This window comes from Halichondria panicea, chromosome 1 (genome assembly GCF_963675165.1).
Source record: "Halichondria panicea chromosome 1, odHalPani1.1, whole genome shotgun sequence".
Lineage (NCBI taxonomy): Eukaryota > Metazoa > Porifera > Demospongiae > Suberitida > Halichondriidae > Halichondria > Halichondria panicea.
The window spans coordinates 11,905,992-11,923,075 of record NC_087377.1 but is presented as its reverse complement, the minus strand read 5'-3'; the positions used below and the strand labels follow the sequence as shown (position 1 = coordinate 11,923,075).

Below are 17,084 nucleotides of genomic sequence, written 5' to 3'. Positions count from 1 at the left end.
TTAGATTACTGAACCTACTGAAGCCAATTCCAGTTCCAACAAGTAGAGACATTATCGATGTTGGATCAACTCAAGGCACTTCGTTTGGTGATCAGCAAGACAATGCTCTTCAGGACTATGTACATATTATTAATTATATCATTATGTAGAGACTTCCTTGTGTTGCAATTTATCAAAAGATGATTTTTATTGTGATTTTAATGAAGAATAATGATCTTTTTGGGGCTAAATCACTGAGAATAATAGGCTATAGCTTGGGAATTGGAGAATAGAATAATCGGTAAAATTTGGAGCATAATAGCCTCTAGCCTCAAGCCTACTCTTAGTCTGGCCCCAGACCACTCCCTTGCACGTGATCTGACATGTGCCAGGGAGAGGGTCTGGCATTTAGAGTCACTTTTCTTGGTATGTCAAAAAAATTGACATCTCCAATCAGATTCGCAAGAATGCAATTAAACTGTCACATGACAGAGGAGGTGGATAGTACTTGACCTTTGTCATTTTTAAAACTATGCCATATTATAACTGCTCAAATGAAAGTGAATCTCCTTTATTATGCTTCATAATGCTATTCAGAGAAATGTTGCTGTGTTGTGGTTTTGTCAGCGTGTAACTTGTTGTTGCTACACCCAGCTATTCTGAGTAAGATACTCCTTCCCTTTTGTAGGCAATGGCTAACTAGTATACATCAACTAAAAATGTTATTTCAAGCACATAAAGTCTTTCATATCTCACTAAATCTGTACGGGAGTAGCCAGTTTTAGCATCGTCACCACGCCCATTTTTTGACTGTCTGAAAACCAAGAAAAGTGACTCTCTCCGGCTCCCCCCCCCCCCCCCCCCCCCCCCCGGAGGAGTCTGGCCTCGAGACTAGCCTACTCAGGTCTCTCCCCCCCCCCTCATGTAGGAAGGGCGGCTAATTCATGAGACTGGCATGCAACGGCAATTAGACAAAGGTTAAGTGCTTCGCGCCTCCTCTGCCTCTGGCCAATCCCTTAGCTGTTAGACAAACCCAAAACGCAAACCGAAGTAATATTGGAAAATCATGTGGCAGGAAGTGCACAGATAATAATTAATGATGCCAGAAGAGTTCAATCTATGCATGCATGTAAGGAGTTTTTAATTGATCAAGCAGCAAAAATTGATTTTACCAAGTAAATTTAGAATTAGAGGTTAGCAGGTCTGAGTCTGTGGCCTTGGTGACAGTCGTTTAATAGAAACATCAGGTCTAATGTTTGTTATCGCTCTTTTGTTTACGTGTTCATGGCAAGTAGAAGGTAGGTATATATATAATATATATATCTAGAGACTAGAATATCAAATTTCACATAAACCATAGCCCATAGGCGTAATAATAGTTATAGCTATAATTTTTGCAGCCACCTCGACACCCTCCACCGTTACAGCCTGCCCTGATGACCCTGTCATCCTCACCTGCACTCTGCCTGGTTCCTTCATACGATGGATGGTCACTACTCCACAAAACCAACAAGACAGCATCACTTTGAGTATTATGAATCCTGTTTTCGATATAATTTGCATTCCGTGGTGTTCTCACTGACTCCAGTGGAGGAATGCTCACTGCCACTCTCACTTCACTGTCTGTGGCCTCCACTGTGGAGGGTACCATGGTGGTGTGTTTTGGAGAGAGCTCACAAGAGGGTCCTCTCACTATCACTGTGGCTGGTGAGTGAGATTAAATATGGATTTCATTTGAATTATCCGCAATGGACCGATCCCACAGAACCACCCTCCCCTCCACTGAACACAAGGGTGTCCTCCACTCAAAGCCAACCCAGCTCCTCCAACATCACTCTAGAATGGGATGTTCCCTCATCTACTGGTGGTGTGTCTGTCAGTTATGTCCTTATCATCTCCCCAACACCTCTCTCTGGGTCACCAGTCACCATGGAGACCACCTCGGCACAGATCACTGTCTCCTACAACATTCCCTACAATGTGACCATCAGAGCTGTTAACTGTATTGGAATGAGCAATGCCTCAATGCTGCTCACTATACCTTTCATAGGTTAAAAAAATGCTAATTACTGTCCCCACAATGTTAACTAATACTTCTCTCCATGTACTCAGTTGCCTGTCCCTCCTCCCTCTCTGTCGCTAGTGGAGTGGCCAACGTCCAGATACCCAGTTTACCGACTCTGAACTCCATACTTACCTTCACTTGTTTTGAAGATAATCAGATGGTAACCTCTACCTGTGGTAGTGATGGACAGTGGAATCCTGATCCAGAGGATTTCATGTGCCCAACAATGGGTACGTTAATTTGATATTATTTAAAATATTTATAGTTACCTTATAATTATACAGAACCCCCGGTGACCTGTCTTGTTCCCGTGGCCCCCTCTATGGGTAATGTATGCATTAGTGGCCAGTCTTACATAGAAGGGTCACAGATCATCTATCAGTGCAATGACGGACTCTTTCCCATGGGTGTTTTAAACGCCACATGCACCAGAGACACCAGAGACAGACAAAATGGAGTGTGGGAGCCTGACCCCGGTGCTGTGGTGTGCAGGACTTTGCCAGGTACAGTGCTCCAGCCAAAGAGACTGGAACTTTTATACAGCTCTCTGTTCGTAAATATTTAGTTGATAGGAATGTAATCTCTGGGTAGTTAAGGCCCGGGTCTGGCTGTAAATACCAAAATTTACACTATGTTCATACAGTTTATGCTGCATCAAATGATCTAAAATGAAGCTCAATGTTTTCTTTTTCCAAAAAACTAATTAGCTTAATTCAATTATGCTAATTAGCCCAAAAATGGTGATGACGTCATGGCATTTTTAATAAGAAGAACTACAAATGCGGTCTGATTGTGCTAAGATCAAGCTTCAAAAACAAGGCTAGATGAACTTATCATTGCTAGGTATACTAGTATCCAGCGGGGGAAGAGTAGGAGTTACTGTATTCTTGAGATACACATGCAGCATAGCCTACCTCTAGAGTGGCTGTCAGAGCTAAAGAAGCCAGTATAGCCATAGATAGAGTAGAGAGGGATTGGAAACGGAAGTGATTCACATGATGTTTTACAATGAAGTCTACGTCTGGGTTGATTAAAGCGTCATTGGTTTGTGGTTTACAGCTGCTGATGTCATCAAAACAGTAGAAAATAGTGAATTATGTAGCTTTTCAGTGTTATCTCAGCAATGGTATAAGCATAGAGAATGTTCTTGGTATCAAAATGTAGCCCATTATCTTATCTGTAAACTTATGGGGGGAGATCAGTGCCAAAACCTCCAGTTCTTTTTATTTAGTACTAAAATTATTTGCATGGTAAAGTTCTACATACAAATGACACGCTCTCTCTTATTTGCATGGTGAAGTTCTACATACAAATGACACGCTCTCTCTTATTTGCATGGTGATTTTCTACATACAAATGATACTCTTATTTGCATGGTGAAGTTCTACATATAAATGATACTCTTATTTGCATGGTGAAGTTCTATACATATACGATGAAAGTTCTACATACAAATGAGAAGTTGTACATACAAATAACGCTGCATGGCAAATGATAAGCTTTATTAGTTTTACAATGACACTCTCATATATATTTGCATTGACTTGAAACCACTCCCTTTTCATCTATAAGGAAGGGCTCGGATGAAAAAGGGAAGGTTGGAATACAATTAGAACAAACCACTATAACTACATAATGTGTGGGTGTTTATTCAGCTTTGATCCCAGACGTCAGAAATGTATTTTATATACTCGAGGCTATATAGCAACAGAAATAGTACATGCGTGAGTGGTGGCACGCAAGTTGTTAGGACGTTAACATTGTGGGAACGTGACAGTCTTCACGCATGCCCCTATAGGACAACTGTAAATTTATATATAGTGGCATATTGAAGGAGGACACAATTAACATTATAGTATAGACGAACATTTTAATTAACATATCAACTACGTGTTGGACACGCCCGCTCATGTGGCAATCCTTTTTGGTCACATAAGTGGGCATGTCCAATAACGGAGTTAAAAAATTACTCTCTCCCCTGAGCCTTTTCTTAGGTGAAAAGGGGAGTAGTTTCCAGTTTAGCAAATTAACTATGCAAATGCGAGAGTATCATTTGTATGTAGAACTTCACCATGCAAATGAGAGTATCATTTGTATGTAGAGCTTCACCATGCAAATGAGAGTATTATTTGTATGTAGAACTTCACCATGTAAATGAGAGTATTATTTGTATGTAGAACTTCACCATGCAGATGAGAGTATATCATTTGTATGTAGAACTTCACCATGCAAATAAGAGAGAGTGCGTCATTTGTATGTAGAACTTCACTATGCAAATGATTTTAGTACTAAATAAAAAGAGGTGGAGGTTTTGGCACTGATCACCCCCCATCTACAGATATTTGAAAGCTAAGCTATTAATTTTTCAGAAGTTATTACTCTAACCAAAAGTCAGTGTACCTAAAAACCAGTAAATCATTAATTATAGACACTGTGAACATTTGTAAGACCCATAAAGGATGGTCAGGAAACCTAAACCATTGAACAATTATGTGATGAAGTCTAGAACCTTAGCTGTACAAGATTACTGTTTTGTTACTCTAACTGATTACCCACTATAACAATTTGGTTGTTCTATTAATCACCACAAACCCACCACCTTATGTTTCCATGGAAATATTTTTTTGGGTATGTTGTAGCTTGGTCATTCACCTACACATTGGTGTCAACACAATTTCTTAGAAATGTTTCAATCGAAAAGATATTTACATTTAAGTATACAGCTATACTCACAAATTTGTGGTAATCTACTCTCTAAGCTGGATGCAACTGTACATTAAATGTTGGTAATGAATAAAATTAATGTTATCAGTGCCTGACCCAGGCCTTAAGGTTACGATGCAGTATTCGTCCACGCAGTAATTATCAGTAGTAACAAGCTTGTCTTGACTGTATACACTAGTCGTCATTTTATATGCTAGATATTGCATGCTCTTTGCCAGTAAGGCAATTGTCAAGGAAAGGGGCAGGGCGGCTCGAAACAATTTCTTCAAAACAATGAACAGTCATCGAGTTAGCTAGTGTAGAAGTAGGAAAAATAGCCGACTATAATTATAGCAAGTAAACTATGGTATTTTTCTTCAGTTTGTAGATAGATAGGAGCAAGAACTCTTCGAGCCGCCCTCAAGAATATCATAAACTGCTGGTAGGTCACTGTTTAGTTCTTGTTAGAGTCTTTCTTCATCTAATATTTGACGACTAAAATCGGCAATGACCACACGATCTTTGTGTTAAATTTCTTGCCATCTAGTTAGCGCACTGATAGATATAGCAAGCGCTATAAATATAATTATAATAACAAATATATAACAAAGTTAATATGTTTTTAAGCGCCATCTTGTTTTGACGTTTCAATAACCTTGACACGCCCCCCATGACGTTCTATGACAGACTAAATTGTGTAGTTGCAAGGTGAGCTTTGTATGTAGTAAATATCGACAGTAATGACAAATCAGGGAAATTCATTGCTTACATCGTAAAAAGTAGCATAACAAGAAATTTCTGCAAGAAGTGCTGCTCTAACAATGAAGAGACTCTTTTAAAGGTGTATAGGTATACATTAGATAAAAACTCTACTTATTGTAGTACGGTAGACTCTCGTTAATCCGGTCACCCTTGGGACCATGCAGCTTGGCCGGAATAGCGAGGTGGCTGTATCTCAGGAAATAGCCGCGGCTTAAAAATGATCTTACCTTGAATCTAATGACTACTTTTCGGTTCTTGTCTCGAGGATAATGAAGGATAATGAATCATTCTGTACTCTATTTTAAGTGTAATCCAATTTTATTTGCTAAACCACACCCAAAACGTCATATCCGGCCGTAATATACATATAAAATTACATTGAAAACCTTGTTTGGGACAGTCAGCACTGGCCGGTAAACGGAATAGCGAGTGGCCGTACTTCAGGGTGAGTTTTGTGCAGTAAACATATAGCTAGCATTCCGTGCCAAGCCAAATGGCCGGTATATCGAGGTGGCTGTACTTTAGAGAGCCGGAATAGCGAGAGTCTACTGTACATGCTTATCAAAAATCAGAACTTAACTAGCATAAAACACAAAAGTTCTATGCCTAACATAAATTATATTATTTATCATCACAAAACAACTATAAGTACAGTATTTATCAGAACTTACTATAGTGTCTAAGACTTCTGCTGAGGCTTCAAAGTTGAGCAACATAATTATTATAGTTGATGCATGCACAAAAAAATTAAGATCTAGCCTCGACCCCAGGCCGATTCATCTCCAATTGAACGCTAGGTCGCCTCCTTGGCCTGGTATTGATTGTATATCTGGGCGTGTATCTGGGCATGTGCTGTGGTTGCTCAGGTATTTGCTTAAAACGAGCGAATACCTGAGCAAGATGGAGCGAATAGAAACACTAACAGTGCATGTATGTAAGCATACTTATACTCCGTAACATCATCACAAAGAACTTCGTGTCATAGGTCTATTCTTAGCTTTTTGCAAGTTTAGTTTACCAGAGATGTATAGCTAGGCGTGAGCTGTCTTGTGCGAAGGAAGAAGGAGCATCACTCTTGTGAAAGAACATACCTATAGGTTCTCAAGTTTCTGCTATCAGTTGGCTACCTTTGCATGATTGACTACACAATTTAATACAAGCGCGTGCTTGATTAGACCATTGATTGCCAGATACACTTGGTAGAGTCTATCCTCAGACTCTGGCCATCGATCATCTCTTGTATACTATGCTCAGGGGTGTCCACAAGTGGCTGGGCCTGGGATGTATTGTCAAGGTGAGCGATATAAATCAATAATACCCTTTCATCATACACTATAGCCTATATATAAAACTATAGCCCAATCCTTGGTATCTGGATCAAGATATGACATTACGGCACTGGCACTGGTGTTGTGTTAGCCTCCTTCACCAGCCTTCAAGGAAGTGCGGCCTGGGATCAAGGCTAGTGTTGTGTGGACCATCACTGTGAGTTTACAGAATGTATAGTGGAATGATGAATTTAAGTTCATACTAATTTGTATGCAGGAGCAAAATCGAACCTTTCCCCTCCAACCCCCGTTGTACTCCTCTTAGCTGATGGGTGCGAACTCATTGAAAGGGGATGCTCCAGTGCATGCCACTCGTGTCCTTCCTAAGGGGCCGATCTTATAGAACTTCCTGTACTAAAACTACTGACGTGGAATGGCTCTTTCAACACTTCTGGTTGCTAGTGAGTCAGGATTCTACTGTGTCTCTTGATGCACTGTGAACACACAATCTTAGTCATGCCACCTGAAGGCTTAGCAGGCATATCCAATGCTGTATTAAGTCTTTCTGGAAGCTCTTGTTTTAGATCTTCGCTTCTAAACATCTGCATTTATTATAGACGCAGTACTACTGTGCAGTACACTCTACAAAAAACAGCCATTATCTCGATTGACCACATGGACTAACATGCAGTATTAATTTCTTGTGTCATTATATCACTGTATTTTAGCCAACTGATGAACTGAACATTTTACAGTACGTACATATACATGTAGCACAAAATAATTATGATAGACCAGTTGCATGTAAGAGCTAAAGAGGTTTTTAATTGCTGTGACGTCATGGGCGTTAGATCTATACAAGTCTTCGTAAAATTCGAGACTTTACACGTGCACTGTGCACTGTGCGCATGCTATTCAATGTATCCCAGTGTAAACAATTTCTGCTGATTCTACTGTTTTTTACGTGCAAGTTACAAGTCAAAGGAGTGTTCAGTTGTATATAGAGATATAGACAAAATAGGCAAATTTGTAGACTTAAATTAATGGTAAGAACACAAAGACAAGACGTCACAAGAGACAACTATCTGCTCTCATAGACTTCCTATACAGAGACCCAAGCAAGAGAGCTGAATGGCTAGAGCTTTTCCAGCTGAAGAAGAAAAGTGTCTGGAGAATGCTTGTGAACCTGGCTTTAAAAAATCTTTCTGGAGCTAACTGGAGTAGCTCTAGCCATTCAGCTCTCTTGCTTGAGTCTTTATAGGAAATCTATGAAAGGAGAGAGTTGTCTCTTGTCTTTATCTTTCCCTTGGAACATGTATTTATGTCCAGTTATATTGGTTCTATATCTCTAGAACTATACACTCTTTTGACTTGCAACAAAGACTTAACTTGCACATGGAGAACTGCAGATTCAGCAGAAATTGTATACACTGGGATACCATGGCACAGTGCACGTGTAAAGTCTTGAATTTTACTATGACTTGTGCATAGATCTAACGCCCACGATGGTATCCAGCTGTGACGTCACAACGTAATTACCAGCTCAGCGCATTCTTTCGCTTATATGCAACTGGTCTATTATTAATACTATATACCAGTTTCCGGTCACGCCCATGCAGATACAATCAATACCAGGCTGATTAGGCGACCTAGTGTGTTCAATTGGAGACAAATCGGCCTGGGGTCGAGGCTAATCTTAACTCAGAGAAATAGGCTAGTTCTATCGTAGTTCTATGCCTAACATAATTATTTTCATCGGTGCTCTTCTTTAGGTTGCCATCTTGTATAGTGATAATGTAATAGGAGGTGGTCCAAGAGAAGCGCCAATACTTTATCTTTCAATACCGGTACTAGTACTCATATTGAACTTATACACTATACTTACTTGTACCATGATGTTGTGCTCTGACACTAGGGAATATCCATTGAAACTCTCAGGATACTCTAGGGTACAAATCCCATGTACCCTGCTATAGGGTGTACATTCATGTATCCTAGGGTACATTGGCTTGCTTGTGGTGAGCCTAAAGCCCACCCTCCACCCTTAAAGGGCTCTCTCTTTTATAGAAAACTGCTACGAAACACTTGGATCAAATTGTGAGGATCAATTGTTCAGTATCCAATCACATCCAATAAAACTACCGACCCCGTTGGAAGTGGGTGTCTGAATTAAGGGTTGTCTGAAGTTGTAAATGTGGTTTGTCAAGTTTAACAGCCAACACAATAAAATTAATGTGCACAAATTAATCAAATTCAAGAAAGTTTTCAACATCTTCTTTGCTAAGTCCATAAGTGTTTGTTAATTTGACTTTTTTCCATTCTTGAAGCTGCCATTACAGGTCCATTGTAGATAGTCACAGAGCAGTTACTAAAATTAAAATAAGGGGTACATTGAGAGGGTACATTTCTTTGAGAGTTGGTCACATTGGAGCTTGGGGAATTGATCACATTAGCCAATGCATTGCAAGCTTCTCGATGTTGGGTTTCTCCTGGTCTCTCATAAACCCTGAGCGCCTCGATGCTCGATTGTTTTCTCCGGTATTCCACTCCTATATAGAGTTTAGTTGCTCCAGTAACTCTCAGGCTATGGTTACTTTTTTTCTCAATTCCAACTTCTTCAAACATGTCGCATACATAACGATCCAGTTTGTTCCAACCAATAGGAATGGTAGAAAACCAAGGGTCCATGGGATTAGACGGAACTTTAGAGAGTGGAGTGAAATAGAAGTGGTCTTTAGCTTTAGCAAGGTCTGGCAATTTGCCAATGTATGTGTCTAGCAAATGAACATGGCAAGCATGCAGTACCAGCTGCTGCGCAAGGATATTGTCGAACAATTTTGTTTTCTCGTTGTAGCTCACCCGTTCCACCGCGAAACGTCTTTGATCCATTTTCAACGTACTGATAGTGGTCATCGCACCTTATAAATTGACTTAGTTTTAACTCTCTGTGTTCTTTTCCACCTCTAAGACAAAAATGTTCCCGTTCAGAAAAACACACTTCTCACAAGAGCCAAAGGGGTATGATCTCCTAGTATTTCTTTTTCCCATATAGTACTTTCTTCTTTGTCTGTGATCAATGGTCCATGCTTTCTAACTGCTCCAACGCCCTCAGAGTGCAATGACTGAAAAACAGATTCCATCGTTCCATGAAAATTACGAAACCTATATACATCTTTCTTATCAAATATATCTTTACGCATAATCTGTTGGAGTCCACAAAGCAGCATATGGCAGTGGCGGATCCAGGATGTTAAAAAAAAAAAGGTCATCACTTTTCTTAAGCAATGAACATGCGCATTAGAGAGCCCTGCCCACAATGAAATCAGCCTAGTAACTACAGATCACGATCATTCAAGCTGAGTTGCTAGCTTGGTAAGTTGATCTCCAGTGTGTTCTTGTGTGAAAGGGGGGGTTCCATGGAACCCATGGAACCTGTCTGGATCCGCCACTGTATGGATTGTTGCTGGGGTATACTGAGAGCCATCCTTTTTGCGCACTTCAATAAGTAAACAAACAAAGCCATTTTGACAAACGTTTGGCATCATTAGATTTGAGGATATCTTCAGGACAGTAGTTGTTACTGGATGCTTCACTATTGCGATCCTTCATCCAGTCTTGGAAAGCAGACAGAGCCCAGTGATCGCTCTTCTTGGTATTCTTGGGTATCACTCCTTTGGAAGCTGCTGCCAGCTGGTCATCTGTAGTCACCTCAGCAAATCGCTTACTGCTTGAACTACGAGTAGAAGTCACTTTTTTCTTGGTCTTTGGATGCATGAACTCATCTTCAGAATCAGTCAATTCAAAACCTTCTGGAGCCAAAGCAAAATTCTTTTTTATTCTCTTCTTGGTATTTGGACTTGGAGGAAACTTCATTGATTTCAGCAAGCTTGGGGAGATGAGTTGCTCAGCCATTAGCTTTTGCACTAGTCAAAACTAAAATTCAATGTCTCACTTGCACTAGCACTGCAGACTGCTCCTAAAAATGCTTTTGATAACAGCTTCTAATCAATATATAGGTGTTCATAGTACAAGCTACCTGTACCATGGACATCTGCGTGTGTATTGTTTATACAACTGCCTTCGGTAGTACAAATCCAATACACCCTTGATATCCATGGTATAACTATTACAAAGATATGAGCTGAAATGTGAAAGTTTCAGTCTCTTTGGTTGGAGCACTGTATAATGTAGGTATTTATTGATACCTACATGTATATTGCCTGCACAGTCAACTGCGCTGTACCTGCTGAGCCCTGCAACGGTGCTATAGTAGACTATGAGAGGTTGAACGAGACAGTGTTGGAGGGAACAGTGCTGACTTACCAGTGTGACAATGGACTCTCATTGACTGGACCCAACGTGGTCACTTGTACTAATGCTGGAGCCTGGAGCACTGAGCCTGAGGCAATCATGTGTGTACTTGAAGGTGAGTAGCCTTTTGTTAGTTCATATCCCATCAATACCTGCTGAATTTCATAGGTTCTTTTACCACCCCCCTATCAATTGGTGTAGTTGCTGCTATCAGCGTAATTATTCCTTTCTTTGTGGCTGCCATTCTTGGATTCCTGAGTGGACTCCTAGTAATGCACTTTTGCTTACGAAAGAAGGCAATGTACTCCACTGCAGCAGCTAAAGAGCAAGGACCCACTGCACCAGCTGGTCCTGTTTATGAAGAGGTGTCACCCAAAGAGGAGATTGAACTGAATACTAACCAGGCATATGGACCAGTGGGACTGTGACCTGTGCATTTTTTGTCAGTGTATAATTATAGCTAAAGTCTATTTGTGTTGAGTTTGACCTTCATAAAGTTGTCATAACTTTGTCATACTTTACTGAAATTCAAAGTTTCATATACCATTGGATTCCTTGTTAAAAAGCGCTTCTACCTATATGCTGTAGAGCTGGTAAGCTCCAACCAGCTAAAAGTTAGCATTTTCCATGCAGAAGTACCAGGCATACTTGTCTACCACATAAAGTGTAAATGAAGCCATAATCATAGATGATACAGTACTGACGTGGATGTGAAACGTTTCCGGATTCCGGTATTCTGCTTGAAGCTATCATAGTAACGAGCATATCCGAGGTAATTTACTAGTTTCCGTAAATTAAGCAATTTGATCCAAATAAACGCCGAGGAAAATATCGAGGTTATACCAAGCAGCTGTGTAAGTGAGTTGGCAGAACTGGCCAGAGACAGATAAAAGAGAATCTATGTATTAACAGAAAGGATATTGATGCTGCAAGTGTATTAAGCGAAGACAGTAGTAGTGACTGTGAGGAGGTAGAATGAGTAGAGGAAGTACAGTCCAGTGCAAGATGATATTAACTATTCTATAATTAGTCTAGTAAATAGTCTATAATTATTATTTTATAGTAGATCTACCCCTGTACCCATGTAATTATATCCAAAAAGCAAGCCACTCAATGTTGGTAGCATGCATGTAGATCAAAAGAAGTGTGGCTGACTCGTAACACTAGCATGAGATAAGCAAACGGGTGAAATTGTTGATGATCTGTACGTGTACGTGTACGTGTACATGCTAATAATTATTATAATAGTCTTGAGAGTATTAATTTATAGTACACGATAAACTGTTTCTTGATCGTTTACGAAGTGGCTGTGAGAGAGACACATTCCAACTTGCCGGTTCGAAATTCCTATACAAGTGTAGATACACGGCACTTGAAAAGAGGTTGGACGTTAATGCTGTCTTCACCGATGGTGTTGCCTAGAGAAGTAGCACTCGAGTAGGTCCTGGGATAAATTTCACTTGATAGTATAATTAGCTAACATTTGGCAATTGATATCTTAGCTCAGCGAAAGACAACACTGCAATTTGGAAAGTTAATGACATGTACATGTACGTGTGAACTTATTGATAGAAATCATAATTGTAGTTGTAATAAGAACGTAGCATTAATTTTTGTTTAACAGTACATGTACATGGATTTTACATATTTTTCTTGAGGCTGTATTTTTCCAATAACTTTACTGTATGCTTAGTTAATAGATTCTCCTGCTGCATCAATACACGAAGGTTTTCATCAGCTAAATATGCAAAAAGTAGGCTCAACAGGTTTAGAAATAACCTCACGCAAAAAGTGCAACTAACTCATGCTTTAGCCCTTTCTATAGCACTTAAACTTTCATAACAGTTGTCAAACATAGATTCTCCTCGTAGTTTACAGTGTACTTCAAGTATTACTACTGAATGGTAACCTGAATATTTACTGTCCAAGCCAAAAATCTCACACAAAGTATTTTTACAGGAAAATTTATGCTAAAATATGATATTCTCCCATGAGCTTAGAGAAACTAGTCTTACCTACAAGCCCACTGCAAGTATCAATGTGTGCCGGTCATTTTCACCAGTTTTCAGACACGGAACACTGTTTACTACGCTCTGGTTGCTATATAAACATGACAGTTACAGGGTTTCTAACATAATCTGCTCGTTACGATGATAGCTTCAGACAATTCCCGTGGACCCCTCCGGATACTAGGCCGTTTCACATCCACGTCAGTACTGTATCATCTATGCCATAATTGACCACATAACTTCCGGGGTCGAACTCAACGCAAATAGACTTTAGCAGCTATAGGTATATAGATTAGTACAACTTTATGTTGTATAATAAATTATTATATAGAACGTAGCTATTAACCCTTTCCCCGTTTTAATTGAAAATACAGAACAAATAACATAGAGTAAGTAACCGATCTTCGCCAGATACCTATAATCGGCGGCTATTGCTCGAAGCACAAGACGATTTTGCACAAAACTAACTACATGGACCTACAGGTGGGTAAGAAAGTAACAGCTCCCAAAAATTTGGAAAGAATAACTCGTTTGCGGACGGAGTGGTGGTCATGAGAAGTGAGCTGCCGAATTGATCAATTGTCGTCAGTGAGACATTTATCTCCGTCTTTGCACGCTTACTAAGCACTGAAACTACCAGCACTAAACAATACTTCTTGGCACAACTCTAACTAGTGAGCACTACTTGCAGGCAAAGCAGCGTTAGCTGCAGATCGAGCCCCACCCAGTAGAGCTGACAAAAAATTTTGCAAAAATAATGCTGATTCAGCAATAATTATGCACATATCTTCAGTGCGGCCTGGAATCGAGGCTAATTATTGCTGACTGTGCACAATTGTTGCTGAATCAGCATTATTAATTTTTTGCAAAATTTATTTGTCAGTTCTACTGGGTGGGGCTCGATCTGCAGCTAACGCTGCTTCCTGCAAGTAGTGCTCACTAGTTAGAGTTGTGCCAAGAAGTATTGTTTAGTCCTGGCATAGCCTCGAGACCAGGCCGATTAAAATACGTATTTTAATCGGCCTGGATTCGAGGCTAGTCCTGGCATAGATAGTAAAGGAAAGGGATTGGAAACGCATTACGTCATATGTCACCATCCTACTTACGGATTGTAGCCTCGATTACAGGCCCTCCATTGCGGCGTAAATCGAAGCCACATGGTATAATTATGAGAGTATCTCAAGTTGGAGCCCTAAGCATGTCTAAGCTCATACTGTGGACAGTGTAGTTAAAGGATAAGGGCTTCATGATGGCATCCATATCAGTAAAAAAAGCTAGATCTATTTTAGTTACATAATTATAAACACGACAACAATGTATTTATTATCTTACTAAACTCCCTTTGTGAGTCTTGACACTAATCATAAGTGTAATACTGTACTCTAAGGGATGTCAATAAATTATATTATATAATGTTTAAAGTAAGTGGTTGCAAAACTACAGTGTATACACACAAGCAAAAATAAACATGTATATAATTATGTTAGCCTCGATCCCAGGCCGAGTTTTCGCTTTTATAACGGTTAGGCGAACAACTGGGCCTGGTACTAGTTGTCTGCGCATGCGTCAGTCGTTTGTCAGATTCTGACGAATGGATATTCTCGTTCACTTTCGTGACATTTATATTCGTGTACTATCGTGTACTAGAAGTCAGTTCCCGTTTTATCATTATTGGAATGGCTCTTAGCTGAAGCTTCTCTCTTCTCTGAAGCTTAGAAAACATTATTCTGAAGACTGAACAACAAGGGAAAAGGTATAAAGCTTTGTCAAGCTTGTTAAGGTCAGATATTTTTGTGTGGGCCCTATGCTATCATGTCAAGTCGTGTTCATGTTTGGTATTAAAAGATCTATAGTATCATCATTAATATGGTGGATCAAGTGAAGAGTGTGAGCTAGAGAACTTGGTGCTGCCATCATCAGCTCGTCGACAATGACACTATAACCTGTTTAATACGAGAAATTTAATATGTACATGTATACAGTAGATCTACACGTATTTTGAATGTCTACTTCTCTGTACAGGAGCAATGGCTACTATCCAGCTATCCCAACATTGTTCCTCTTGGCCATACTAACGGACAAGACTGGACAGTTTAAGGTAAGGGTTTAACCGTGTTTGGTTTCTTTAATATTGTCCTATACTTACAGGACTGGAGTATGACCTGATCGTTTGAGTGTTGCTGGGTAGCTCAGAGGCATCAAGAGAATCTACGTTTTCTCAAGCAAAGTTTAACTGAGTTACAAGTTGGGGCCTAGAATCAGAGAAGTCCAGCAGCCTGCTAAATCGTTGAAACGTAATTTGAAGGCATTCAATCATCTTGAAGTTGCCCTGGGTCACTGTAATCGTGCTGCAGCACAACTGGCAACTCCCCAGGCCCTTGTGAAGCAGCTCCCTATGTGCATCTTTTGTGTACTCACTCTGTGCATTTTCTGTGTACAAATTTCGATTATTGATTTATTAAATATCTTTGCCGACCACAAATACAATGAAAATTTGACGCATGCGCAGACAACTAGTACCAGGCCCAGTTGTTCGCCTAACCGTTATAAAAGCGAAAACTCGGCCTGGGATCGAGGCTAATAATTATGTATACTTAAAATAGTCTGCAAGAAGTCTACAAGAAGGAAGATTCCACTACATGCACAATGTGCAGGACACATATTCAATATAGTTCCCTCAAGAGCTGCTGCCAGACAAAAAAGTTTATAGATCTACATGTACCATTCACAACGTTACGTTCTTTCATTCACAAATCATGCTTTGAGCTCCTTATAACCAAGCTTTAACACTGTCACGAATAGCAGCAGTGACTTTTTTGAATAAACCATGCATTATTATGTTAGACAAATTATTCAAAATGTTGTTGTGCCAGAGTTCCCCCGACAACGATTGGTCTTTTCCATTGCTAAGCGATTGTCCACTATAGAACATATTTGTGACAGGGCCTAGGAAAACACCCCTTAACGCGGGTATACCCGAGTTTATTTTTATTGTTGAATCGGATAAAGCGTTCTCTAAGCTTCAAAATGATACCAAGATCGACCTATTTTCTACCCGGAGATATGTTCGAGGGAACGCTACGAAGTATTGCAACGCCCTCTCTTGAGCAGATGACGCTCAAACGTCATGAATAATTGAAGTTCAATTATTGATTTCCGGGCACTTCCGTATACTCATAAAGCTAGATTTTCTGGAGAAGACGAGTTAGTTAGATGAAGGCTAGGCATTCTAGGACTCTCTAGCTAGCTAGTATAGCTATGTAGCTGGATTGCTTGGCATCTAGGAAGGATCTTTGAAGAAATAAAAAGACAAAGACTCCCGTCGCTCCAATGGTAAGCTTTCATGTCTTGTTATCAGCTTGTACTTACTTTCTGTGTCATGTATCAGTCTTATAATAGATCGCTCACTTGTATGGAGCCTACAAAAAGTGTCTCTGTTCTTCATAAAGCTTAAAGGAAGCCTGTCTGATCTATTATAGGTGGCCTTTCACTTAGTATTCGTCTATATGCTACATCCAACTTATTATTAGCCTTACAAGAAGTTTTCCTCCTTTAATTTAGTATTGGTATCACTGCCATTGTGCTTAGTATTAGCAGGCCTGATGGGATGAGTGATCACATCTTGGAGAGCCCAGGAAATCCTGTGAAATTGTCCTATAACATTTATATGGATGGTTCCCCCAGGTCGTTGCAAGTGTCGGAGGCCTGAGAAACAATAGTCTATTGGCTAGAATGTAAGTGACATTGATATTGTGTCTATCTTAACTTACTACTTATCTGTAGGTTGTTATGGAGGGTTAATGAAGACAAGTGGCACGGGATACATACATCTAGAGTGGATCTACGCCAAGCTAGCTAGCTAGATAGCTGCTCTTTCTAATGAATTTCTGTTGCTAAATTATGTTTGTTAAGAAGTGGAGCTATAATATACCTGGCTCCTCGAGCTCTTGATGATTGTAAGTACTGGGCTGATGAATAGTCCTGTAC

General features: G+C 39.9%; 1 protein-coding gene and 3 long non-coding RNA genes across 7 annotated transcripts; 3 read left to right on the top strand and 1 right to left on the bottom strand.

Moving 5' to 3' along the window:
* The first annotated feature begins 1,026 nt into the window (after positions 1-1,026).
* LOC135347787 (beta-2-glycoprotein 1-like) lies at positions 1,027-11,680 on the top strand. 3 transcript variants are annotated; one of them, XM_064545844.1, is made up of 7 exons: positions 1,027-1,277; positions 1,380-1,686; positions 1,745-2,029; positions 2,092-2,274; positions 2,329-2,547; positions 11,006-11,203; positions 11,290-11,680. In XM_064545844.1, exons 2-7 carry the CDS (start codon positions 1,575-1,577, stop codon positions 11,514-11,516), a joined length of 1,224 nt encoding a protein of 407 aa, XP_064401914.1. In that variant the 5' UTR covers positions 1,027-1,277; positions 1,380-1,574; the 3' UTR covers positions 11,517-11,680. The 3 variants fall into 3 exon arrangements, with proteins under 3 accessions (XP_064401914.1, XP_064401906.1, XP_064401922.1); XM_064545836.1 differs by having other exon boundaries at positions 1,028-1,277; positions 11,257-11,679; XM_064545852.1 differs by having other exon boundaries at positions 1,038-1,277; positions 11,404-11,677.
* Positions 11,681-12,262: 582 nt separating this feature from the next.
* On the bottom strand, positions 12,263-13,330 carry LOC135347800 (uncharacterized). Of its 2 annotated transcripts, none has more exons than XR_010398551.1 (2): positions 13,104-13,330; positions 12,263-12,607 (listed from the first exon to the last, which is right to left on the bottom strand). It is a non-coding gene; the product is annotated as an uncharacterized LOC135347800 (long non-coding RNA). The 2 variants fall into 2 exon arrangements; XR_010398550.1 differs by having other exon boundaries at positions 12,263-12,532.
* Positions 13,331-14,111: 781 nt separating this feature from the next.
* On the top strand, positions 14,112-15,564 carry LOC135347780 (uncharacterized). Its single transcript, XR_010398545.1, has 2 exons — positions 14,112-15,195; positions 15,246-15,564. It is a non-coding gene; the product is annotated as an uncharacterized LOC135347780 (long non-coding RNA).
* A 710-nt stretch (positions 15,565-16,274) lies between these two features.
* On the top strand, positions 16,275-17,040 carry LOC135347773 (uncharacterized). Its single transcript, XR_010398544.1, has 3 exons — positions 16,275-16,430; positions 16,782-16,831; positions 16,881-17,040. It is a non-coding gene; the product is annotated as an uncharacterized LOC135347773 (long non-coding RNA).
* Positions 17,041-17,084: the final 44 nt, after the last annotated feature.